This window comes from Somniosus microcephalus, chromosome 21, assembly GCF_052327205.1.
Source record: "Somniosus microcephalus isolate GS21.2 chromosome 21, FLI_Smic_1.0, whole genome shotgun sequence".
Taxonomy (NCBI): domain Eukaryota; kingdom Metazoa; phylum Chordata; class Chondrichthyes; order Squaliformes; family Somniosidae; genus Somniosus; species Somniosus microcephalus.
The window spans coordinates 74,912,920-74,940,103 of NC_141007.1; the positions used below are offsets into that span (position 1 = coordinate 74,912,920).

General features: G+C 48.6%; 1 protein-coding gene across 1 annotated transcript in view; it reads right to left on the reverse strand.

Moving 5' to 3' along the window:
- Positions 1-1,332: 1,332 nt before the first annotated feature.
- Positions 1,333-27,184, reverse strand: part of stxbp4 (syntaxin binding protein 4) — a 234,426-nt gene continuing 208,574 nt past the window's right edge. Inside the window, exon 20 of the mRNA XM_085964116.1 lies at positions 1,333-3,626. Within this exon, the coding sequence (XP_085820242.1) occupies positions 3,512-3,626 (115 nt within the window). The 3' untranslated portion in view covers positions 1,333-3,511. The remainder of the gene's footprint in view (positions 3,627-27,184) is intronic.

The following is a 27,184-nucleotide window of genomic DNA, read 5'->3' on the forward strand; positions in this document are numbered from 1 at the left end:
GGCAGGAAGGCTGAGGTGTCGTTTGATACTGAGCCCGTCTTTCCACAGCCGGAGCAGCAGCTGTGCTTGGAGCAGTGTTGCAGGGTGGGCCCTTGGAACTGTGCCCAGGGAAGGGTTCCGGTCTTTGACAAGGGGTGGTGGGGTTGACAATATCGCGTCAAGTTCAGAGCTGCTCGGAATGCTGCTCACTTCCTCCCGAGGTCGTCTTGTGTGCACGGCTTCCTTTGAACGTTGAGGAGTCACCCTATCTGACTGGCTGCCTGTCCTGATACTGGTTAACAGTTGTAACAGCAGCCAAGGAGTGTCTTCAATGACACCGCAGTCCCCTGGATAAACACCTTGAACCCTGCTCCTCGCCGATTGACACATGCACTGGCAACGAAAGAAAGCCGTCACTTTAATAGACTGAACAAAAGAAATTGAGACCGCAACGGGTTCACCGTTTCAATGCCTCTGTTCTGTGCTCAGTTAGCTGAGCAGCAGTTGGGACTTGTGCTAAAATTGACCTCAGTGCCCTGTGGTAAGGAGGGGAAGATTAGCCAGGGTTTCCTGCCCTAATGGCGACCCACTGACACCTGGTGGGTGAGGCTGCGATGGGCCGCTTGGTTGAATAGCAAGTCAAAACTCATTGGTATGTGGCTCCCTCCTTTCATCAGGATGGTTCTCTTTCCTGTAAAGGTGGGGAACTTGAAGCTGCTCTCTCTCTCTGTACAGGGAAGGGCAGCTGACTTTAGCTCTCTGCCAGACACACTAATGGGAAAAACACACATCTATATGATGTTCTTGTCATTTTCCACACAGGAGGGGTTGCTGAAATGAGCCAGTGGAAATAGCAGCTTCTTTGAAGAAACAGAAATGGCCCGTGTACAGGCTCCACAGCAGACAACCAGCCATTGTCTCCACGCCACAATCAAAGGTTGTCAAGGTCTTGCAATGGTACCATCCTGGCTCAGAAAAAGAACTTGCATTTCTATAGCACCTTTCAAAACCTCAGGATGACCCAAAGCGTTTATGGCCAATTAAATACTTTTGAAGTGTGGTCACTGTTGCAATGTAGGGAAACGCAGCAGTCAATTTGCGCACAGCAAGCTCCCACAAACTGCAATGTGATAATGTCAAGATTATCTGTTTTTAGGGATCTTTTACATCCATTTGCGAGGGCAGACGGTGCCTTGGTATAACGTCTCATTTAAAAGATGGCACCGCCAACAGTGCAGCACTCCCTCAGTACTGTACTGGGGTGCGTCAGCCTGGATTATGCAAAACAGATTTCACAGAGGGCAAAAGGTATAGTGCACACTCCTCCAAAAAAAATTCTCAACACTCCACAAACAGAATTATTCCTTTTATTAAGGATTAGATAGGGAGGGTTCGCGAAGAAGAGGTCATTAAGGTGAGGGTTGTCAGTGTGGAGGAAAGGAACATTTCTCTCCCATTGTCATCATCAAACACTCCCAGGGCAGGTACAGCACGGGTTAGATACAGAGTGAAGCTCCCTCTACACTGTCCCATCAAACACTCCCAGGGCAGGTACAGTACAGGTTAGATACAGAGTAAAGCTCCCTCTACACTGTCCCATCAAACACTCCCAGGGCAGGTACAGCACGGGTTAGATACAGAGTAAAGCTCCCTCTACACTGTCCCATCAAACACTCCCAGGGCAGGTACAGCATGGGTTAGATACAGAGTAAAGCTCCCTCTACACTGTCCCATCAAACACTCGCAGGGCAGGTACAGTACGGGTTAGATACAGAGTAAAGCTCCCTCTACACTGTCCCATCAAACATTCCCAGGGCAGGTACAGCACGGGTTAGATACAGAGTAAAGCTCCCTCTACACTGTCCCATCAAACACTCTCAGGGCAGGCGCAGCATGGGTTAGATACAGAGTAAAGCTCCCTGTACACTGTCCCATCAAACACTCCCAGGGCAGGTACAGCACGGGTTAGATACAGAGTAAAGCTCCCTCTACACTGTCCCATCAAACACTCCCAGGGCAGGTACAGCATGGGTTAGATACAGAGTAAAGCTCCCTCTACACTGTCCCATCAAACACTCCCAGGGCACGTACAGTGCGGGTTAGATACAGAGTAAAGCTCCCTCTACACTGTCCCATCAAACACTCCCAGGGCAGGTACAGTACGGGTTAGATACAGAGTAAAGCTCCCTCTACACTGTCCCATCAAACATTCCCAGGGCAGGTACAGCACGGGTTAGATACAGAGTAAAGCTCCCTCTACACTGTCCCCATCAAACACTCCCAGGGCAGGTACAGCATGGGTTAGATACAGAGTAAAGCTCCCTCTACACTGCCCCATCAAACACTCCCAGGGCAGGTACAGTATGGGTTAGATACAGAGTAAAGCTCCCTCTACACTGTCCCATCAAACACTCGCAGGGCAGGTACAGTACGGATTAGGTACAGAGTAAAGCTCCCTCTACACTGTCCCATCAAACATTCCCAGGGCAGGTACAGCACGGGTTAGATACAGAGTAAAGCTCCCTCTACACTGTCCCATCAAACACTCTCAGGGCAGGCGCAGCATGGGTTAGATACAGAGTAAAGTTCCCTGTACACTGTCCCATCAAACACTCCCAGGGCAGGTACAGCACGGGTTAGATACAGAGTAAAGCTCCCTCTACACTGTCCCATCAAACACTCCCAGGGCAGGTACAGCATGGGTTAGATACAGAGTAAAGCTCCCTCTACACTGTCCCATCAAACACTCCCAGGGCACGTACAGTGCGGGTTAGATACAGAGTAAAGCTCCCTCTACACTGTCCCATCAAACACTCCCAGGGCAGGTACAGTACGGGTTAGATACAGAGTAAAGCTCCCTCTACACTGTCCCATCAAACATTCCCAGGGCAGGTACAGCACGGGTTAGATACAGAGTAAAGCTCCCTCTGCACTGTCCCCATCAAACACTCCCAGGGCAGGTACAGCACGGGGTTAGATACAGAGTAAAGCTCCCTCTACATTGTCCCATCAAACACTCCCAGGGCAGGTACAGCACGGGTTAGATACAGAGTAAAGCTCCCTCTACACTGTCCCATCAAACACTCCCAGGGCACGGACTCTCCCAGTAATATGTCTTTACCTTACCCCTACTGCAGCAGTGCTACATTATCCAAATTCCAACAGCACTGTTGTGGTTATTAAGAGTTAAAAAGTGTAATGCAAAAAATGGGCAAATTTTATATCACGGACTTGTGCCAATGTGGAACTGCACAAACTCAGTTCATGTTGGACCTTGACCCCCAACCCCATAACTGGCCTGAATTAGAGCTCAGACCCGGAGGTGAAAGGTCAGCGTTCTAACAAAAGGCAGTAGATGCCCAGTAATCCAAGCCCTATTTTGCTTATAAAAGACTGAATACATCTACAGAGCATTTTTCAGTGTGTGCTGTCTGAGGATCTTTACAGCGAGATCTTGCTGCTGGGTGTGATTTATAGGGGTCGGTTTTGATGAAACAAATCTATTCTCACTCTCGGCATCTCCTTGTCTCCGTCAGCTCTTGAATTGCGGAAGCTCCCGAGGAACAGCGTCTCCACTCCCCTCCACGCGGGGCAGGCTCAGTGCGTTGGTCACTGGGTGGGTCCATGAAGTCATCTGAGTCACGTGGCTGAAGGAATGAAAATCAACTTCAGAAAGGCCGAGCACCCCTTTTACTTTCACAACAATATTCAAAATTATATCCTAAACCGGGGATCTGCACCGCATCGAGCCAAGGATCGATAGGACACAGGGACCAGGCATCTATCGTGCACACTGGGGCCAGAGACCCATAGGACACAGAGGGAGATGAGCACAGAGGGAACTGGGGATAGACAAGGCAGAGGGAGCCAGGGATCGATCAGACAGAGAGAGAGAGCCAGGGATCGATCGGACAGAGAGAAGGAGCCAGGGATCGATTGGACAGAGAGAGGGAGCCAGGGATCGATCGGACAGAGAGAGGGAGCCAGGGATCGATTGGACAGAGAGAGAGAGCCAGGGATCGATCAGGCAGAGAGAAGGAGCCAGGGATCGATCGGACAGAGAGAAGGAGCCAGGGATCGATTGGACAGAGAGAGGGAGCCAGGGATCGATCGGAGAGAGGGAGCCAGGGATCGATTGGACAGAGAGAGAGAGCCAGGGGTCGATCAGGCAGAGAGGAGGAGCCAGGGATCGATCTGGCAGAAAGAGAGAGCGAGGGATCGATTGGACAGAGAGAGAGCCAGGGATCGATTGGACAGAGAGAGAGCGCCAGGGGTCGATCAGGCAGAGAGAAGGAGCCAGGGATCGATTAGGCAGAGAGAGGGAGCCAGGGATCGATTGGACAGAGAGAGAGCCAGGGATCGATCTGGCAGAAAGAGAGAGCGAGGGATCGATGGGACAGAGAGAGAGAGAGAGAGAGAGACCGGGATCGATTGGACAGAGAGAGAAAGCCAGGGATCAATTGGACAGAGAGAGCCAGGGATCGGTTGGAAAGAGAGAGAGAGAGCCAGGGATCGGTTGGATAGAGAGAGCCAGGAATCGATTGGAAAGAGAGAGCCAAGGATCGATCGGAAAGAGAGAGAGCCAGGGATCGATTGGATAGAGAAAGCCAGGGATCGATTGGACAGAGAGAGTCAGGGATCGACTGGACAGCGAGAAAGCCAGGGATCGATCAGGCAGAGAGAGCGAGCCAGGGATCGATCGGGCACAGGATAGTTACAGCTGGAGCAGTACATTTGACCCATAAAATTGAAGCTCTAAAGTCACACCACTACAACATTCAATTGGTTCTTAAATAGGTGCTTGTCTTCACCTCCACTATCCTGGTTGAATAGAAGAATTTTCAGGAGACTTTTAAAAGCAGAAAGGGAGCGGGACAGATGGAGATACTGTGGGAGGGAGTTCCAAAGAACAGGAGCATAGTGGTTAAAGGAGTAGCTGACGATGGTGGATCAGAGATTGAAGAGTTAGCCAGTTCCAGAGGCGTGGTCTTCACAGGATGTACAGTTGGAGGGTTGTGGGGCAGTGGGTGTGGGTGGAACTGGTGAGGGAGAAGATCTTAAAAGAACTGATTTCATTCATAAGCTTGTCAAACACATCCATACTGTTACACCCACATATATAAATATAACACACATCATAACACATGAAAAATCATTATCCAAATGCTGGATAATGCAGCAAATTAAGTACTGTAAATCAATATTTCCCAGCAGGAGCTTGCCCTCAAACTCCCTCCCCCAACAACTCCTCAGATAATGAAGCAGTCCATGCCCGCATGCAGCAAGACCTGGACCACATTCAGGCTTGGGCTGATAAGTGCCAGGTAACATTTGCGTCACACAAGTGCCAGGCAATGACCATCTCCAACAAGCGAGAGTCTAACCACCGCCCCTTGACATTCAATGGCATTACCATCGCCGAATCCCCCACTATCAATATCCTGGGGGGTCACCATTGACCAGAAACTTAACTGGACCAGCCACATAAATACTGTGGCAACAAGAGCAGGTCAGAGGCTGGGTATTCTGCAGCGAGTGTCTCACCTCCTGACTCCCCCAAAGCCTTTCCACCATCTACAAGGCACAAGTCAGGAGTGTGATGGAATACTCTCCACTTGCCGGGGTGAGTGCAGCTCCAACAACACTCAAGAAGCTCGACACCATCCAGGACAAAGCAGCCCGCTTGATTGGCACGCCACCCACCACCTTAAACATTCAAACCCTCCACCACCGGCGTACTGCGGCTGCAGTGTGTACCATCTACAAGATGCACTGCAGCAACTCGCCAAGGCTTCTTCGGCAGCACCTCCCAAACCCACGAGCTCTGCCACCTAGAAGGACAAGGGCAGCAGGTGCATGGGAACACCACCACCTCCAAGTTCCCCTCCAAGTCACACATCATCCTCACTTAGAAATATATTGGCCGATCCTTCATCGTCGCTGGGTCAAAATCCTGGAACTCCCTCCCTAACAGCACCGTGGGAGTACCTTCACCACACGGACTGCAGCGGTTCAAGAAGGCAGCTCACCACCACCTTCTCGAGGGCAATTAGGGATGGGCAATAAATCCTGGGCCTTGCCAGCAACGGCCACATCCCATGAACGAATAATTTTTAAAAAGCGTGTTGCCAACCCCCTTCCAAATGCAGCAATCCCCCTGAAGTTGCTGCCTGTGGTGCTGGGGATAGTACAGGGTGTGGGCGTATGGTGAGGACAGGGTTGGGTGGAGCTGGAACACCTTCTGTTAATACACTGCCCACACTCATTATCTGAGAACCACACACCAAGAATGGCAACCTGAGCAAGGTCACTGGAGGAAGACTAGCAGCCACGGACTGTACCCCAGCAAGGAGTTATCGTCCTCAGACGAGAAGCGCAGAGGGTCACGGGGGGGCGGCGGGGGGGGGGGGATTTAAGTGTTTTCGGGAATCCAAAATGTTAACCTGTCTTTTCTTGATACAGATACTGACGGACATCATGGGGGTTAAATTGGTTCACCACCGAAAACGGGCGTGGGGCCCGTGGTTAACCCGCACCCACTAATTGCGTTGCAGGCAGTACGTTAGATTGGTGCTGCCTGTTGTTTTACAAGATTGCTGCGTGCATCCAGCGCCCTCTGCGCTGTTCATTGGCTGCGCGCATCAGCAGGGGGCTTGATATCAAATCAAATCAAATCAACTTTTATTGTCATTGTTAGTGCACAAGTGCAGTACAACGAAATGTAGGCTTGCGGCTCCCGAGAGTGTTTGTGAGATATTGTGAGTGGCCAGTGTTAGATAAAGGCAGCCTGCACCTCTTAAAGGGGAGGTGAATTGTGGCTGCAGGAAGTGATACATAAGAACATAAGAAATAGGAGCAGGAGTAGGCCAATCGGCCCCTCGAGCCTGCTCCGCCTTTCAATAAGATCATGGCTGATCTGATCCTAACCGCCAATCCACTATCACAGAACCATCTCCTGAATCTAACAGAATTAGACACACAAAATAGGAGCAGGATCAGGCTACACAGCCCCTGGGCCCGCTCCGCTACCCACAGGGCCATGACCGATCCGGACCTAGACTCATGTCCAAATTCCTGCCCGCTCCCCGTAACCCTTAATTCCCTTTACTTCTAGGAAACTGTCTATTTCTGTTTTAAATTTATGTAATGATGTAGCTTCTACAGCTTTTTGGGGCAGCATATTCCATGGATCTACCACCCTCTGAGTGAAGTAGTTCCTCCTCATCTCAGTTTTGAAAGAGCAGCCCCTTATTCTAAGACTATGCCCCCTAGTTCTAGTTTCACCCATCATCGGGAACATCCTCCCCGCATCCACCCGATCCAACCCCTTCACAATCTTATATGTTTCAATAAGATCGCCTCTCATTCTTCTGAACTCCAATGAGTAGAGTCCCAATCTACTCAACCTCTCCTCATATGTCCATCCCCTCATCCCCGGGATTAACCGAGTGAACCTTCTTTGTACTGACTCGAGAGCAAGTATGTCCTTTCTTAAGTATGGACACCAAAACTGTACGCAGTATTCCAGGTGCGGTCTCACCAATACCTTGTACAACTGAAGCAATACCTCCCTATTTTTATATTCTATCCCCCTAGCAATGTAAGCCAACATTCCACTGGCCTTCTTAATCACTTGCTGCACCTGCATACTAACCTTTTGAGTTTCGTGCACCAGGACCCCCAGATCCCTTTGTACTTCAGTACTTTCCAGTTTTTTGCCATTAAGATAATAACTTGCTCTACGATTTTTCCTGCCAAAGTGCATAACCTCACACTTTCCAGTATTGTATTCCATCTGCCAAATCTCTGCCCACTTACTTAGCCTGTCTATGTCCCCTTGCAGGTTTTTTATGTCCTCCTCACTCACTACTTTCCCTCCCATCTTAGTATCATCTGCAAACTTTGATATGTTACACTCGGTCCCCTCCTCCAAATCGTTAATATAGATTGTAAAGAGTTGGGGACCCAGCACTGACCCCTGCGGAACACCACTAGTTACTGATTGCCAGTCTGAGAATGAACCATTTATCCCAACTCTCTGCCTTCTGTTAGATAGCCAATCCTCTATCCATGCCAGAATATTACCCCCAATCCTGTGATTTTTTATCTTAAGCAATAATCTTTTGTGTGGCACCTTGTCAAATGCCTTTTGGAAGTCTAAATACACTACGTCCACTGGTTCCCCTTTATCCACCCTATATGTTACTTCCTCAAAGAACTCCAGCAAATTTGTCAAACATGACTTCCCCTTCATAAAACCATGCTGACTTTGTCCTATTAAATTATGATTATCCAAATGTCCTGTTACTGTCTCCTTAATAATGGACTCCAAAATTTTACCTACCACAGATGTTAGGCTAACCGGTCTATAGTTTCCAGCCTTCTGTCTACTGCCCTTTTTAAATAAGGGTGTTACATTAGCAGTTTTCCAGTCTGCCGGGACCATTGCCGAGACCTGGGAGTTTTGGAAAATTAGTACCAATGCATCCACAATCCCTACCGCCACTTCCCTCAAGACCCTAGGATGTAAGCCATCAGGTCCAGGTGATTTATCCGCCTTGAGTCCCATTATTTTATCGAGTACCACTTCCTTAGTGATTTTGATCGTGTTTAGCTCCTCCCCCCCTTTAGCCCCCTGTTTGTCCAGTGTTGGGATATTCTTAGTGTCTTCTACTGTAAAGAGTGATATAAAATATTCATTCAGTGTTTTTGCCATCTCCATATTTCCCACCATTAATTTCCCGGTCTCATCCTCTAAGGGACCAACATTTACTTTAGCCACCCTTTTTCTTTTTATATAACTATAAAAACTCTTACTATCTGTTTTTATATTTTTTGCTAATTTACTTTCATAATCTATCTTCCCTTTCTTAATCAATCTTTTTGTTATTTTTTGCTGTCTTTTTAAAGTTTTCCCAATCCTCTATCCTCCCACTAGATTTGGCTACCTTATATGCCCTTGTTTTTAGTCGAATACTGGGAGCGTTCTGAAAAGTGAATCTGGGCTGTGATACTTTGAGGAGTGGCTGAACGAGCGAGAGCGCGAGCACCAAGGGTTTCAGTCCCTGCACTGGAGGTCCTGGTGCAAGATGTGGAGAGGAAAGACATCCTGTATCCACAGCGGGGGGCAGGTGGCCCTCCAGACATATGCTCAGGAGGCAGTGGGAAGAAGTAGCGGCGGAGGCCAATGCCAGGAGCGTTGCTCCAAGAACAGGGATGCAGTGCAGGAAGAAGTTTAACGATCTGACACACATTGTCAAGGTGAGTGAGTTCATCTTCAAATGGCACATCCTACCAACTGCACCACGAGCCTCATCCACTGCTCGATTCACTGCACCCCATCACCCACCTACCAACAATCTCAATCAATCAGTACTCAACCCTAAAATTCATATGATTTACCTCACCCTCTTAGCACTGCTGCAAACCTCGCACCCACAGCTCACAGCTCGCACACTCTGGCAGCTATTCAACCATGACAGCCACATCCAATGCTGTCCTTGCCCTGCTTTGAGGTTGCAGCAGTTGGCAGATTTCAGTCACAACCTCTTTTGTGAAGCAAAGACGTCTCAAGCATTGGTCCTTGCTGAAGTTGAGGCAAGAGAATTGCTCCCTAAAGAACCTTGGCGGATATGGCCTCCTGTTGAGAGCCCTTCTCCCCCTCCTCCTCCTCCCTCTTCTAGCAGCTTGTCCCGCTCTGCGTGGCCTCTCTTCATTCTCCCAGTCATGCTCAATTCCCAGGGGAAGCTCTGCCAGGCCCCCCATGTCTGGAAGCAACTTATTTCAGCAGAAGCTTTTAAATGAACAGAAATGTACTTCAGCACCAGCCAGACCACTCCCGGTAGACTATTCAAACTTTAGCCAAGTATAGGAAAGCTCCAAATATGCGTACAATTGCACGAGCACCCAGAAGAAGTAAACCAGCAACTAACCTGTAAGTGTCATAGAATCTTAGAATAGGAGGCCATTCATAGAGAAAGAGGCCATTCGGCCGATCGAGTCTGTGCCAGCTCTTTCAAAGAGCAATCCAGTTAGTCCCACTCCCCCGCTTTTACCCCATATCCCTGCAAATTTTTCTCCTTCAAGTATTTATCCAATTCCTTTTTGAAGGCTGCTATTGAACTGAATCCACCACCCTGTCAGGCAGTGCATTCCAATTCCTAACCACTCGTTGCGTAAATTTTTTTTTCCTCATGTCGCCTCTGGTTCTTTTGCCAATCACCTTAAATCTCTCCCTCTCCTCCCTCAGTCACTCTCTGTCCTCAGTCGCTCTCCTCCCTCAGTCGCTCTCCTCCCTCAGTCGCTCCCCTCCCTCAGTCGCTCCCGTCCCTCAGTCGCTCCCGTCCCTCAGTCGCTCCCGTCCCTCAGTCGCTCTCCTCCCTCAGTCGCTCCCGTCCCTCAGTCGCTCCCGTCCCTCAGTCGCTCTCCTCCCTCAGTCGCTCCCGTCCCTCAGTCGCTCTCCTCCCTCAGTCGCTCTCCTCCCTCAGTCGCTCCCGTCCCTCAGTCGCTCCCGTCCCTCAGTCGCTCTCCTCCCTCAGTCGCTCTCCTCCCTCAGTCGCTCCCGTCCCTCAGTCGCTCCCGTCCCTCAGTCGCTCTCCTCCCTCAGTCGCTCCCGTCCCTCAGTCGCTCCCATCCCTCAGTCGCTCTCCTCCCTCAGTCGCTCCCGTCCCTCAGTCGCTCTCCTCCCTCAGTCGCACTCCTCCCTCAGTCGCTCCCGTCCCTCAGTCGCTCCCGTCCCTCAGTCGCTCTCCTCCCTCAGTCGCTCTCCTCCCTCAGTCGCTCTCCTCCCTCAGTCGCTCCCGTCCCTCAGTCGCTCTCCTCCCTCAGTCGCTCTCCTCCCTCAGTCGCACTCCTCCCTCAGTCGCACTCCTCCCTCAGTCGCTCTCCTCCCTCAGTCGCTCTCCTCCCTCAGTCGCACTCCTCCCTCAGTCGCACTCCTCCCTCAGTCGCTCTCCTCCCTCAGTCGCTCGCCGTCCTCAGTCGCTCTCCTCCCTCAGTCGCTCTCCGTCCTCAGTCGCTCTCCGTCCTCAGTCGCTCTCCGCCCAGTCGCTCTCCTCCCTCAGTCGCTCTCCTCCCTCAGTCGCTCTCCTCCCTCAGTCGCTCTCCTCCCTCAGTCGCTCGCCGTCCTCAGTCGCTCTCCGTCCTCAGTCGCTCTCCTCCCTCAGTCGCTCTCCTCCCTCAGTCGCTCGCCGTCCTCAGTCGCTCTCCTCCCTCAGTCGCTCTCCTCCCTCAGTCGCTCTCCGTCCTCAGTCGCTCTCCGTCCTCAGTCGCTCTCCGCCCAGTCGCTCTCCTCCCTCAGTCGCTCTCCTCCCTCAGTCGCTCTCCTCCCTCAGTCGCTCTCCTCCCTCAGTCGCTCGCCGTCCTCAGTCGCTCTCCGTCCTCAGTCGCTCTCCTCCCTCAGTCGCTCTCCTCCCTCAGTCGCTCGCCGTCCTCAGTCGCTCTCCGTCCTCAGTCGCTCTCCGTCCTCAGTCGCTCTCCGTCCTCAGTCGCTCTCCGCCCAGTCGCTCTCCTCCCTCAGTCGCTCTCCTCCCTCAGTCGCTCTCCGTCCTCAGTCGCTCTCCTCCCTCAGTCGCTCTCCTCCCTCAGTCGCACTCCTCCCTCAGTCGCTCCCGTCCCTCAGTCGCTCCCGTCCCTCAGTCGCTCTCCTCCCTCAGTCGCTCTCCTCCCTCAGTCGCTCTCCTCCCTCAGTCGCTCTCCTCCCTCAGTCGCTCTCCTCCCTCAGTCGCTCTCCTCCCTCAGTCGCTCTCCTCCCTCAGTCGCTCTCCTCCCTCAGTCGCTCTCCGTCCTCAGTCGCTCTCCGTCCTCAGTCGCTCTCCGTCCTCAGTCGCTCTCCGTCCTCAGTCGCTCTCCGTCCTCAGTCGCTCTCCGTCCTCAGTCGCTCTCCGTCCTCAGTCGCTCTCCGTCCTCAGTCGCTCTCCTCCCTCAGTCGCTCTCCTCCCTCAGTCGCTCTCCGTCCTCAGTCGCTCTCCGTCCTCAGTCGCTCTCCTCCCTCAGTCGCTTTCTGTCCTCAGTCGCTCTCCTCCCTCAGTCGCTCTCCTCCCTCAGTCGCTCTCCTCCCTCAGTCGCTCTCCGTCCTCAGTCACTCTCCTCCCTCAGTCTCTCTCCTCCCTCAGTCACTCTCCTCCCTCAGTCCCTTAACATTCCAGCTGGGGCCAAACTAGTGTTTTATAAAGGTTTACCATAACTTCCTTGCTTTTGTACTCTATGCCTCTATTTATCAACTTGTCCTGCTACCTTCAAAGATTTGTCTGTGTAAACCCCCAGGTCTCTCTGTTCCTGCACCCCCTTTAAAATTGTACCATTTAGTTTATAATGTGTCTCTATTTGTAATTTGGGGGCGGTTTAACAAGGCAAGAGCTTTTGCACATTGTCCTGGCCACAAAGAGATGTCAAGTGACCCAAATAGTTTTTCTTTTAAATTCAAAGGATTTTTTGTCTGAAGAGAATATTTGTCCTGATTGCAAGAAAATATTGACTCAAAACTTGAGTCAAATCAGAAGTGCTGTCAGTGTCTTGTGATGGACATTACAGAGAGGGTACTGTATCGGGGGAAGGATTATACAACAGCCTCACTGCCAGCTGCAGTGCGGTCACACCGAATTACTGGGGAGAGTGGATTTGACGGACATTTGCTTGGTTTTGTGGGTCTGTTACAGTTGTGATATGCTTATTGTTCTATTTTAGAATCATAGAAATTAACGGCACAAAAGGAGGCCATTTGGTCCAATGTGTCTGTGCCGGCCGAAATAAAGCTCTCCAGCCTAATCCCACTTTCCAGCTCTTGGTCCGTAGCCCTGTAGGTTACGGCACTTCAAGTGCATATTCAAGTACTTTTTAAATGTGATGAGGGTTTCTGCCTCTACCACCCTTTCAGGCAGTGAGTTCCAGACCCCCACCACCCTCTGGGTGAAAAAGATTTTCCTCAACCCCCCTCTAATCCTTCTACCAATGACTTTAAATCTCTGCCCCCTGGTTATTGACCTCTCTGCTAAGGGAAATAGGTCCTTCCTATCCACTCTATCTCGGTCCCTCATAATGTTATACACCTCAATTAAGTCTCCCCTCAGCCTCCACTGTTCCAAAGAAAACAACCCCAGCCTATACAATCTTTCCTCATAGCTAAAATTCCCCAGTCCTGGCAACGTCCTCATAAATCTCCACTGTACCCTCTCTAATGCAATCATATCTTTCCTGTAATGTGGTGACCAGAACTGTACGCAGTACTCTAGCTGTGGCCTAATTAGTGTTCTATACAGTTCTAGCATAACCTCCCTGCTCTTGTATTCTATGCCTCGGCTAATAAAGGAAAGCATTCGGTATGCCTTCTTAACCACCTTATAAACCTGTCCTGCTACCTTCAGGGATCTGTGGACATGCACTCCAAGCTCCCTCTGTCCCTCTACATTTTGATTCTGTATGTCAGCTTGTTACAGTACGGGGTGTGGGATATTCAGATATTGTTACAGTACGGGGTGTGGGATATTCAGAGATTGTTACAGTACGAGGTGTGGGATATTCAGAGATTGTTACAGTACGGGGTGTGGGATATTCAGAGATTGTTACAGTACGGGGTGTGGGATATTCAGAGATTGTTACAGTGCGAGGTGTGGAATATTCAGAGAATGTTACAGTACGGGGTGTGGGATATTCAGAGACTGTTACAGTACGGGGTGTGGGATATTCAGAGATTGTTACAGTGCGAGGTGTGGGATATTCAGAGATTGTTACAGTGCGGGGTGTGGGATATTCAGAGATTGTTACAGTGCGGGGTGTGGGATATTCAGAGATTGCTACAGTATGGGGTGTGGGATACTCAGAGATTGTTACAGTACGGGGTGTGGGATATTCAGAGATTGTTACAGTACGGGGTGTGGGATATTCAGAGATTGTTACAGTATGGGGTGTGGGATATTCAGAGATTGTTACAGTACGGGGTGTGGGATATTCAGAGATTGTTACAGTACGGGGTGTGGGATATTCAGAGACTGTTACAGTATGGGGTGTGGGATATTCAGAGATTGTTACAGTACGGGGTGTGGGATATTCAGAGACTGTTACAGTACGAGGTGTGGGATATTCAGAGATTGTTACAGTATGGGGTGTGGGATATTCAGAGATTGTTACAGTGTGGGGTGTGGGATATTCAGAGATTGTTACAGTACGGGGTGTGGGATATTCAGAGATTGTTACAGTACGGGGTGTGGGATATTCAGAGACTGTTACAGTATGGGGTGTGGGATATTCAGAGATTGTTACAGTACGGGGTGTGGGATATTCAGAGACTGTTACAGTACGAGGTGTGGGATATTCAGAGATTGTTACAGTACGGGGTGTGGGATATTCAGAGATTGTTACAGTATGGGGTGTGGGATATTCAGAGATTGTTACAGTGTGGGGTGTGGGATATTCAGAGATTGTTACAGTACGGGGTGTGGGATATTCAGAGATTGTTACAGTACGGGGTGTGGGATATTCAGAGATTGTTACAGTACGGGGTGTGGGATATTCAGAGATTGTTACAGTACGGGGTGTGGGATATTCAGAGACTGTTACAGTATGGGGTGTGGGATATTCAGAGATTGTTACAGTACGGGGTGTGGGATATTCAGAGACTGTTACAGTACGAGGTGTGGGATATTCAGAGATTGTTACAGTATGGGGTGTGGGATATTCAGAGATTGTTACAGTGTGGGGTGTGGGATATTCAGAGATTGTTACAGTACGGGGTGTGGGATATTCAGAGATTGTTACAGTACGGGGTGTGGGATATTCAGAGATTGTTACAGTACGGGGTGTGGGATATTCAGAGATTGTTACAGTACGGGGTGTGGGATATTCAGAGATTGTTACAGTACGAGGTGTGGGATATTCAGAGATTGTTACAGTACGGGGTGTGGGATATTCAGAGATTGTTACAGTACGGGGTGTGGGATATTCAGAGATTGTTACAGTACGAGGTGTGGGATATTCAGAGACTGTTACAGTACAGGGTGTGGGATATTCAGAGATTGTTACAGTACGGGGTGTGGGATATTCAGAGAATGTTACAGTACGGGGTGTGGGATATTCAGAGATTGTTACAGTACGGGGTGTGGGATATTCAGAGATTGTTACAGTACGGGGTGTGGGATATTCAGAGATTGTTATACAAACGAGAAAGCACGGAACAGGAGCTTTTGACTTGGGTTGGAAATTGGTGGGGAGTTAGGAGACAGAGTGGGGATAAAGGGTAGGTACACTAATTGGCGGGATGTGACAAGTGGTGTCCCCCAGGGATCTGTTCTTGGGGCCTCAACTTTTCACCATATTTATTAATGACTTGGATGAAGGAATAGAGAGTTGTATGTCCCAGTTTGCAGATGACACTAAGTTGGCAGGCACAGTAAGTCAGGAAGTTGCACAGGGACCATAGACAAATTAGTGAGTGGGCAAAGCTATGGCAAATGGAGTTCAATGTGGGAAAGTGTGAGGTCATCCACTTTGAACCCAAGAAAGATAAATCAGAGTATTTTCTAAATGGTGAGAAACTAGGAACTGTGGAGGAGCAGAGAGATTTCAGAGCCCATAAATCATTAAAAGCCAGTAGCCAGCTACAAAAATCAATCATAAAGGTTAAAGGAATGTTGGCCTTTCTCTCAAGGGGGCTGGAATATAAAGGGGTGTAAGTGATGCTTCAGTTGTACAGAGCTCTGGTTAGACCCCATTTGGACACTGTGTTCAGTCCTGGGCCCCGCCCCTCAGGACGGATACATTGGCCTCGGAGGAGAGGCAGCGCAGATTCACCAGAATGATACCAGGGCTAAAAGGGTTAAATTATGAGGACAGGTTGCATAAACTTGGCTTGTATTCCCCTGAGTTTAGAAGATTGAGGGGTGATCTGTTCAAGTTGTTTGAAATGTTAATAACATTCGATAGGGTAGATACAGGGAAACTATTTCCTCTGGTGTGGAATCAAGAACAAGGGCACATTATCTTAAAAATTCGAGTTAGGTCGTTTACGAGCAAACACAGGAAGCACTTTTTCCACACAGAGGGTGGTAGAAATCTGGAACTCTCTCCCTTACAGTGAGGGGTGTGGGGTATATCAGTGTTACAGTGAGGGGTATATCAAAGTGTTACAGTGAGGGGTGTGGGGTATATCAGTGTTACAGTGAGGGGTGTGGGGTATATCAGAGTGTTACAGTGAGGGGTGTGGTGTATATCAGTGTTACAGTGAGGGGTGTGGGGTATATCAGTGTTACAGTGAGGGGTATATCAAAGTGTTACAGTGAGGGGTGTGGGGTATATCAGTGTTACAGTGAGGGGGGTGGGGTATATCAGTGTTACAGTGAGGGGGGTGGAGTATATCAGTGTTACAGTGAGGGGTATATCAAAGTGTTACAGTGAGGGGTGTGGGGTATATCAGTGTTAGTGAGGGTTGTGGGGTATATCAGAGTGTTACAGTGAGGGGTGTGGGGTATATCAGAGTGTTACAGTGAGGGGTGTGGGGTATATCAGAGTGTTACAGTGAGGGGTGTGGGGTATATCAGAGTATTACAGTGAGAGGTGTGGGGTATATCAGTGTTACAGTGAGGGGTGTGGGGTATATCTGTGTGTTACAGTGAGAGGTGTGGGGTATATCCGTGTTACAGTGAGGGGTGTGGGGTATATCAGAGTGTTACAGTGTGGGGTATATCAGAGTGTTTTTTTATTCGTTCATGGGATGTGGGCATCGTTGGCAAGGCCAGCATTTATTGCCCATCCTTAATTGCCCTTGAAAAGGTGGTGGTGAGCCGCCTTCTTGAACCACTGCAGTCCGTGTGGTGAAGGTACTCCCACAGTGCTGTCAGGGAGGGGGTTCTAGGATTTTGACCCAGCGAGGATGAAGGATCGGCGATATACTTCCAGGTCAGGATGGTGTTTGACTTGGAGGGCAACTTGGAGGTGGTGGTGTTCCCATGTGCCTGCTGCCCTTGTCCTTCTAGGTGGAAGAGGTCGTGGGTTTGGGAGGTGCTGCCGAAGAAGCCTTGACGAGTTGCTGCTGAGTACATCTTGTAGATGATATACAGGTAGACTACCCTTTATCCGGACTTCCGAAAACCGAAACCCTCTAAAAACCGAAGGTTTTTTCGTTCAGCGTAAGTCGTGTGTACGACTTACACTGAACGAAAAAACCGTCGGTTTTTAGAGGGTTCCGGTTTCGGAAGTTCGGATAAAGGGTAAGTCGTGCGCACGACCCCCCCGCGGACCCCGCCGGCCCCGACAACCGCCGACCCCCCCCGACCCCGCCAGCCCCGACAACCGCCGACCCCGCCGGCCCCGACAACCGCCGACCCCGCCAGCAGGACTTGGTGTTCTGATTTTGAATTTTGCGGATTATGCAACCCCACTAATCTCAGATCCTTTGCAGAAATGTATTTACTCACTGAGTCACCTGGGTTACTCCAATCACTTTTCATCTCTAACACTGTTTGTGATGAGGACAAGAATTTGCAAGATCAGCGTACAGTTTTGAATGCACCACGGCCTCTCGGACAGTCAATTTCTCACATCAGGCATGACGTGCACTCCAAAGCTCAAGACTAATTGGATCCACCTTCCACAAAGATTTTACATTTAAACCAGATCTCCAGGACCACGGGCAAGTCATATACTCACAGTGTGTCAGAATGCTAGATTAAAAGGAAACCAACCGCCGGCCCCGACCCCCGCCGACCCCGACTGACTTACGCTGAGCGTCAGCGTAAGTTGTGCACACGACCCCCCCGCGGACCCCTGCCGACCCACCTTCCGAAATCCGAAATTCTCCTTTATCCGAAACTCGGCTGGTCCCGAGGTTTTCAGATAAAGGATAGTCTACCTGTACACTGCAGCCACGGTACGCCGGTGGTGGAGGGAGTGAATGTTTAAGGTGGTGGATGGGGTGTTAATCAAGCAGGCTGCTTTGTCTTGGATGGTGTCGAGCTTCTTGAGTGTTGTTGCAGCTGCACTCATCCAGGCAAGTGGATATTCCATCACACTGCTGCCTTGTGCCTTGTAGATGGTGGGTCGATTGGGCTTATATTCGCTAGAGTTTAGAAGATTGAGAGGGGATCTCATTGAAGCTTATAAAATTCTAACAGGACTAGACAGACTAGATGCAGGAAGGCTGTTCCCGATGGCGGGGGAGTCCAGAACCAGGGGTCACAGTCTAAGGATAAGGGGTAAGCCATTTAGGACTGAGATGAGGAGGAATTTCTTCACCCAGAGAGTGGTGAACCTGTGGAATTCTCTACCACAGAAGGCAGTGGAGGCCAATTCATTAAATATATTCAAGAAGGAGTTAGATATATTTCTTAAGGCTAAGGGGATCAAGGGTTATGGGGAGAAAGCAGGGAGAGGGTACCGAGTTTGGATGATCAGCCATAAGAACATAAGAAATAGGAGCAGGAGTAGGCCATACAGCCCCTCGGGCCTGCTCCGCCATTCAATAGGATCATGGCTGATCTGAACCTAGACTCACGTCCACTTCCCTGCCCTCTCCCCGTAACCCCTAATTCCCTTATCTGCTAGGAAACTGTCTATCTCCATTTTAAATTTATTTAATGTTGCAGCTTCCACAGCTCTCTGGGGTAGCAAATTCCATAGATTTACTACCCTCTGAGTGAAGAAGTTTCTCCTCATCTCAGTTTTGAAAGGGCAGCCCCTTATTCTAAGATTATGCCCCCTAGTTCTAATCTCATCCATCAGTGGAAACATCCTCACCGCATCCACCCGATCAAGCCCCCTCACAATCTTATATGTTTCGATAAGATCGCCTCTCATTCTTCTGAACTCCAATGAGTAGAGGCCAAACCTACTCAACCTTTCCTCATACGTCAACCCCCTCATCTCTGGAATCAACCGAGTGAACCTTCTCTGAACCGCCTCGAGAGCAAGTATCTCTTTTCTTAAATATGGAAACCAAAACTGTATGCAGTATTCCAGGTGTGGCCTCACCAATACCCTGTATAACTGCAGCAAGACTTCCCTGTTTTTATACTCCATCCCCCTTGCAATAAAAGCCAAGATTCCATTGGCCTTCCTGATCACCTGCTGCACCTGCATACTAACTTTTTGTGTTTCATGCACCAGGATCCCCAGATCCCTTTGTACTGTAGCACTTTGCAGTTTCTTTCCATTTAGATAATAACTTGCTCTTTGATTTTTTCTGCCAAAATGCATAACCTCACACTTTCCAACATTATATTGCATCTGCCAAATCTCTGCCCACTCACTTAGCCTGTCTATGTCCTTTTGCAGGTTTTTTATGTCCTCCTCACTCACTGCTTTCCCTCCCATCTTTGTATCGTCAAACTCTACTCATGATCTCATTAAATGGCGGAACAGGCTCAAGGGGCCGAATGGCCTACTCCTGCTCCTATCTTCTATGTTTCTATGTCTATGAAATGCTTTGGGGAGTCAGGTGAGACACTCGCCGCAGAATGCACAGCCTCTGACCTGCTCTTGTTGCCACAGTATTTATGTGACTGGTCCAGTTAAGTTTCTGGTCAATGGTGACCCCCAGGATATTGATGGTGGGCGATTCGGCGATGGCAATGCCATTGAATGTCAAGGGGCGGTGGTTAGATGCTCGCTTGTTGGAGATAGTCATTGTTTGGCACTTGTGTGGCGCGAATATTACCTGCCACTTATCAGCCCAAGCCTGAATGTCGTCCAGGTCTTGCTGCATGTGGGCATGGACTGCTTCATTATCTGAGGAGTTGTGAATGGCGCTGAACACTGTGCAGTCATCAGCGAAAATCCCCACTTCTGACCTTATGATGGAGGAAAGGTCATTGATGGAGCAGCTGAAGATAGTTGGGCCGAGGACACTGCCCTGAGGAACTCCTGCAGTGGTGTCCTAGGGCTGAGATGATTGTCCTCCAACCAGTGAGGGGTATGGGGTATATAAGAGAATGTTACAGTGAGGGGTGTGGGATATATGGAATGTATATATTTTCTTTTTCTGACTGGTCATTGTTCATGTTTGAGCCTAGCCAGTCAATATTAGCAGGCTATTCATCCATTGTCACTGATCCTGCTCCTAATCTGCTATATCCACATATATGTACCACTGTGCGGAGGGCGGGGGGCGGTGAGGCGGTCATTGGATACCGACTAGGAGCGCTATCGCTGGCAGGCACGATGCAGATGTTGTACAACTCACTGCGTACACGAGAGAATGCTCTGTGTGCTACGTGTCACTGAAACAAGGCATCTCAGGCCACACTGCCGCAGGCGCACAGACTGTGCAGCCCCGGAGACACAGTGAAAAATCAAAACCAGAATCTGTCTTACGGGGCATGACATGATCACCCAGTTTTGTCACTGTGCTTGAAAACAGGAAATTCAGGAGTGTACCAGTGCCCAAAATAAACACAAAAACAGACAGGGACTGTGTCCCTGAACTTCAGACGGATCAGCTACGCACAGCGAGCATTTGCCCTCATAATTTTGCCACTTTTCCCCTAACGGAAAGAAATTATTAATTTTTTTTTGAAGCATCTCCTGCCTTTCTCTTCACAGGAGCATGACTTGTGGCAATAGATCTGCCTTCCTGTGTGTGAGCGATATCCTGCTGTGGCGGGGGGGCAGGTGTGCGGTTCTCAGGGTCAATGAATACGCCAGCCCCCTCCCCATCCCACTGTGGCACACTGGACCTCAACACTCTCACTAACAAAATCGGTACATTGTTCGTCATCTTATCACGGAAATGGTATGGTACACAACAACAACTTGCATTTATATAGCGCCTTTAACATAGCAAAATGGCCCAAGGTGCTTCACAGGAACATTGGCCAACAAAATTTGACACCAAGCCACAAAAGGAGATATTAGGACAGGTTGGTCAAAGAGATAGGTTTAAGGAGCGTCTTAAAGGAGGAATGAGAGGCGGAGAGGTTTAGGGAGAAAATTCCAGAGTTTAGGGCCTCGGCAGCTGAAGGCACAGCCGCCAATGGTGGAGCGATGGAAATCGGGGATGCTCAGAATTGGAGGAGCACATGGTGGGTAGTAGGAGGTTACAGGGATAGGGAAGGGTGAGGCCATGGAGGGATTGGAACACGACGATGAAAATGTACTCTTTGAGGCATGGCTGGACCGGGAGCCAGTGTAGGTCAGCGGGCACAGGGGATGACGGGTGAATGGGACTTGGTGCTTGGTGATTCACACAGTTGATTCCTGAGATGAGGGGGTTGACTTATGAAGAAAGGTTGAGCAGGCTGGGCCTATACTCATTGGAATTTAGAAGAATGAGAGGTGATCGTATTGAAACATATAAGATACTGAGGGGGCTCGACAAGGTAGATGCAGAGAGGATGTTTCCCCTCGTGGGGAAATCTAGAACTCGGGGGCATAGTTTCAGAATAAGGGGTCGCCCTTTTAGAACTGAGATGAGGAGGAATTTCTTCTCTCAGAGGGTCGTAAATCTGTGGAATTCTCTGCCCCAGAGAGCTGTGGAGGCTGGGTCATTAAAGACATTTAAGGTGGAGATAGACAGATTTTTGCAAGATAAGGGAGTGAAGGGTTATGGGGAGCGGGCAGGGAAGTGGCTTTGAGCCCAAGATCAGCCATGATCTTATTGAATGGCAGAGCAGGCTCGAGGGGCCAAGTGGCCTATTCCTGCTCCTATTTCTTATGTTCTTATGGTGCGAGTTAGGATACGGGCAGCAGAGTTTTGAATGAGCTGAAGTTTACGAAGGGTAGAAGATGGGAACAAAGACATGGACGAGGGTTTCAGCAGCAGCTAAGCGGAGGCAGGGCCAGAGTAAGGCGATGTTACGGAGGTGGAAGTAGGCAATCTTGGAGATGGAGCGGATATGTGATGAGAAGCTCAGCTCAGGATCAATAGGGTGGCAAGGTTGCGAAGAGTCTGGTTCAGCCTCAGACACTGGCGAGGGAGAGGGATGGAGTCGGTGGCTCAGGAACGGAGTTTGTGGTGGGGACCGAAGACAATGGCTTCGGTCTTCCCAATATTTAATTGGAGGAAATTTCTGTTCATCCAGAACTGGATGTCTGACAAGCAGCGTGACAAATCAGAGGCAGTGGAGGGGTCTGTACCAGTGGATTGATACACCCTCTGCCTGTAATCGAGCTCAGGTTTAATCTTCGGCCTGTGCCATTAGCTGATTTCAGTCGATATGGTGATGAGAACATTACAGTACACCTCGTGCCCCTGGGCTAGAGAGACACACTGGCCCGTGACATGGGGAAGATCCAACTGGGAAAAGCGAAAAAAATATCTTGAATTAACAAGGAGGCTCGTCCTCAGAAAGCAGGCTGCGCTCTTCTAGGGCTTTCCGCTTGTTAAAAGTACAAGTGTCGGACTGGAACTGGTACTGCAGCATATTCCTCTCAATTACTATTTATTTTCCTGTCTGCGGTCGGACTGCTGGCCTTTCCTGACTGGTGAAGTTTCCATTAATTTTCAATGTTTTCCTTCGCACAGGCTGTGTTGAATGGGAGGAGTGAGGACTAGGTACTGCTGATACCCAGAAAGCTGTCTCCTGCACTCACCTCCGGGCACTGGCCAGAATACAGGACCCACCTCTCCGGTTCCCTTCTTCCCTCCCTCTGTCTTTTCCTTCTTTCTCGGCTCTCATGAGGTCACATGCTCAGCGACCAGTGTCTATTACTCAGAAATGGCTGTTGGCCCAATCAGCCAGGTGTAGCTGGTGGCTAACAGATTGGACAGCACCGACTGAGGGAGGACTCTAAGCGGGGGAAGAGCGAGGTAAGTGAGGACTCTTTGACGTTGGGTGGGCGCCAAGATGCAAGGATGGAACAGTAGTGTAGTGGGTCTGATACTGGAGTTAGGGGCAGCATAATCAAACTCATAGAATCTTACAGCACAGAAGGAGACCATTCAGCCCATCGTGCCTGTGCCGGCTCTTTGAAGGAGCTCTCCAATTGGATCCACTCTCCCCCCGGCTCTTTCCCCAGAGCCCCACAAATTTCTCCTTTCCAACTATTTATCCAATTCCCTTTTGAAAGTTACTAATGAATCTGCTTCCACCGCCCTTTCAGGCAGCGCATTATAACTCACATCATAACTCACTGCGTAAAAACATCTCTCCCCATTGGCTCTTTTGCCAGCCATCTTCAATCGGTGTCCTCTGGTTACCGACCCTCCCGCCAGTAGAAACAGTTTCTCTCTATTTACTCTATCAAAACCCCTCATCATTTTGAACACCTCCATTAAATCTGCCCTTTACCTTCTCTGCTCCAAGGAGAACAATCCCAGGTTCTCCAGTCTCTCCACATAACCAAATTCCCTCATTCCTGGTACCATTCTGGTCAATCTCTTCTGCTCCCTCTCCAAGGCCTCGGCATCCTAACTGCTTTGACTGTGGCCTGTGGATATTTGACCTGCCTGAATTTAACTGTTAGTAAAGCTACACTGACAGGAAACTTGGTTTTACCCTTTTGTTGCCGTCAAAAACATTTAGTTTTGTGAATGTGGTCATTGCATAAAGAACACGATGCATGCCAACAACTGGCTTTAGTTGTTGTAGCTACTGCCAGCTTAAAATTCCCACCCCTGCCCTTGAAAAATGTCTAAATCTGCCACTGCTGCAACTACGCTTTCATATACTTTAGGATTTTCCCCCTGTAATGTAAAAGAATTATAAAGAAAGACTTGCTCGACCTCAGGACGTCCCAAAGCACTTTACAGCCAATGAAGTACTTTTTGAAGTGTAGTCACTGTTGTAATGTAGGAAAAACGGCAGCGATTTTCCGCACAGCAAGGTCCCACAAACAGCAATGTGATAATGACCAGATAATCTGTTTTTACTGATGTGATTAAGGGATAAATATTGGCCAGAACACCGGGGATAACTCCCCTGCTCTTCCTCAAAATAGTCCCATGGAAAGGGTTAATTAATAACCTTGTAGTAAAGAGGCCTTTGGGGAAGAGTGACCATAATATGAGAATTTTATATTGAGTTTGAAAGTGATTTAGTTAAATCTGAAACTAAGGTCTTAAATCTAAACAAAGCAAACTACGTAGGTATGAGGGGCGAGTTGGCGAAGGTAGATTGGGAAACTACATTAAAAGGTATGATGGTAGACAAGCAATGGCTAGCATTTAAATAGTTAATATATAATTTACAACAAATATACATTCCATTAAGGCACAAAAATCCTACAGGAAAAGTGGTCCAACCGTGGCTAACAAGAGAAGTTAAAGATAGTATTGGATCAAAGGAAGAGGCTTATAATGTTTTCAAAAAGAGTAGTAAGCCTGAGGATTGGGAGGATTTTAGAATTCAGCAAAGGAGGACCAAGAAATTGATAAAGAAAGGGAAAATAGAATATGAGTGTAAACTAGCGAGTGACATAAAAACAAACTGTAAAAGCTGCTATAGGTATGTAAAAAGGAAAAGATTAGCAAAAGTAAACATGGGTCCCTTACAGGCTGAGACAGGAGAAATTACTCTATAATGGGGAATAAGGAAATGGCAGAGAAATTAAACAAATACTTTGTATCTGCAAAAAATTTCCTGGAAATAGTGGAGAATCGAGGGTCCAGCAAGAATGAGGAACTGAAAGAAATTAGTATTAGTAAAAAAAATAGTACTGGAGAAATTAATGGGACTGAAAGCAGATATATCCCCTGGACCTGATGGTCCTAGAGTTTTAAAAGAGGTGGCTATAGAGATAGTGGATGCATTGGTTGTCGTCTTCCAAAATTCCATAGATTCTAGAACGGTTCCTGCAGATTGGAAGGTAGCAAATGTAAGAAATTTAACCGCACTATTTAAGAAAGGAGGGAGAGAGAAAACGGGGAACTACAGACCAGTTAGCCTGACATTAGTAGTAGGGAAAATGCTAGAATCTATTATTAAGGACGTGGTAACAGGGCACTTAGAAAATAATAGGATTGGGCAGAGTCAACACAGATATATGAAAGGGAAATCATGTTTGACAAATCTGTTAAGAGTTTTTTGAAGTTGTAACTAGCAGAATAGATAAGGGGGAACCAGTGGATGTGGTGTATTTGGATTTTCAGAAGGCATTTGATAAGGTGCCACACAAGAGGTTATTAAACAAAATTAGGGCTCATGGAATTGGGGGTAATATACTAGCATGGATTGAGGATTGGTTAATGGACAGAAAACAGAGAGCAGGAATAAACAGGTCATTTTTGGGTTGGCAGGCTGTAACTAGTGGGGTACCGCAAGGAACAGTGCTTGGGCCTCAGCTATTCACAATCTATATCAATGATTTGGATGAGGGGACCAAATGTAATATATCCAAGGTTGCTGATGATACAAAGCTGGGTGGGAATGTAAGTTGTGAGGAGGATGCAAGGAGGCTTCAAGGGGATATGGACAGGCTAAGTGAGTGGGCAAGTACATGGCAAATGGAATATAATGTGGAGGAATGTGAAGTTATCCACTTTGGTTTGAAAAATAGAAAAGCAGAGTATTTTTTAAATGGTGAGATTGGGAAATGTTGGTGTTCAGGGGGACCTGGGCGTCCTTGTACACGAATCATTGAAAGTTAACATGCAGGTACAGCAAGCAATTAGGAAAGCAAATGGTATGTTGGCCTTTATTACAAGAGGATTTGCGTATATGAGTAAAGACGTCTTACTGTGTATTATGTACAGTTTTGGTCTCCTTACCTAAGGAATTATATACTCGCCTTAGAGGGGTGCAATGAAGGTTCACCAGACTGATTCCTGGGATTGTCCTATGAGGAGAGATTGAGTAGACTAGGCCTATATTCTCTAGAGTTTAGAAGAATGATCTCATTGAAACATACAAAATTCTTACAGGGCTTATGCAGGATGTTTCCCCTGGCTGGGGAGTCTAGAACCAGGGGGCACAGTCTCAGAATAAGGGGTCGGCCATTTAGGACTGAGATGAGGAGGAATTTCTTCACTCAGAGGGTGGTGAATCTTTGGAATTTTCTACCCCAGAGGGCTGTGGAGGCTCAGTCGTTGAGTATATTCAAGACAGAGATCGATAGATTTTTGGAAATCAAGGGAAAGTGATGCTATTGAATGGCGGAGCAGGCTTGAGGAGCCGAGTGCTCCTATTTCTTATGTTTTACGCCCACCTGAGAGAGCAGACGGGGCCTTGGTTTATTGTCTCATTCGAAAGACGGCACACTCCGACAGTGCGGCACTCCCTCAGCACTGCACTGGAGTGTCAGCCTGGATTATGTGCTCAAGTCTCTGGAGTGGGACTTGAACCTTCTGACGCCGTGCTACCCACTGAGCCACGGCTACACAGTTGTACATGATGAATGTTGGGTGCACCTGCAGCTTGAGTTATGACACGCCTCTGTCCCACTGCAATTACAGTGTATCTGTTTATTTTCACACGTCACAGGCCTATAATCAGGGCTGGATCTCAGTTGACAGCTTCTGATAGTTTCCACGGTTGAATTAGCCACTGAAAAACCGGAGGACTGTCCTTGAACCCGGTTTTAGTAACTTCAAGCAGCTGCTGGCACTTCAATCACATGGCACTAGACTCGCAGTAACTTGATGCAGCTTCTAGCAGCTCATCTGACACACTGAGTTGGCTCCCCTCCGGCCCAGATGGTAACCTAACAGGCTCCCGACAGTTCAGTAACTCAATCAAAACAAGGAGGGCTCTTGCTGGGCCCAGCTGGAAACCCGATGCAGCTTCTGCCAGTCACGTGCTATCCAGATGGTTCCTCTCGAGCCCTTGATCATAACTCAGTATAACTCCTTTAATGAGTAAACCAATGGGGGGTGGATACAGAAGAGAGAAGGAAGAACTTCAGTAAACAACTAAAAGAAATCACCGGCAACTACTCTGTGCCTGCGTACTGTCAGAAATGCCTGGCGACCACACTGAGCAGTCACTGTGTGATTTATTGGTCGTTTTGTTGAGGGCTTCAGCCAGATCCAGTGAGCCAATTGTATTTATTTATTGTGTCCAAATATGTAAGAAATAAATTACTACTTTTATAACCCTTATTTTAATAGAGTACATATTCAGTATTCAGAGGACACAGATTTAATATAATTGGCAAAAAAACGGGAAATGAGGAGAATTGTGATCTGGAATGCGCTGCCTGAAAGGGCGGTGGAAGCAGATTCAATAGTAACTTTCAAAAGGGAATTGGAGAAATACTTGAAAAGGAGAAAATTGCAGAGCTATGGGGAAAGAGCAGGGGGAGTGGGACTAACTGGACAGCTCTTTCAAAGAGCCGGCACAGGCAC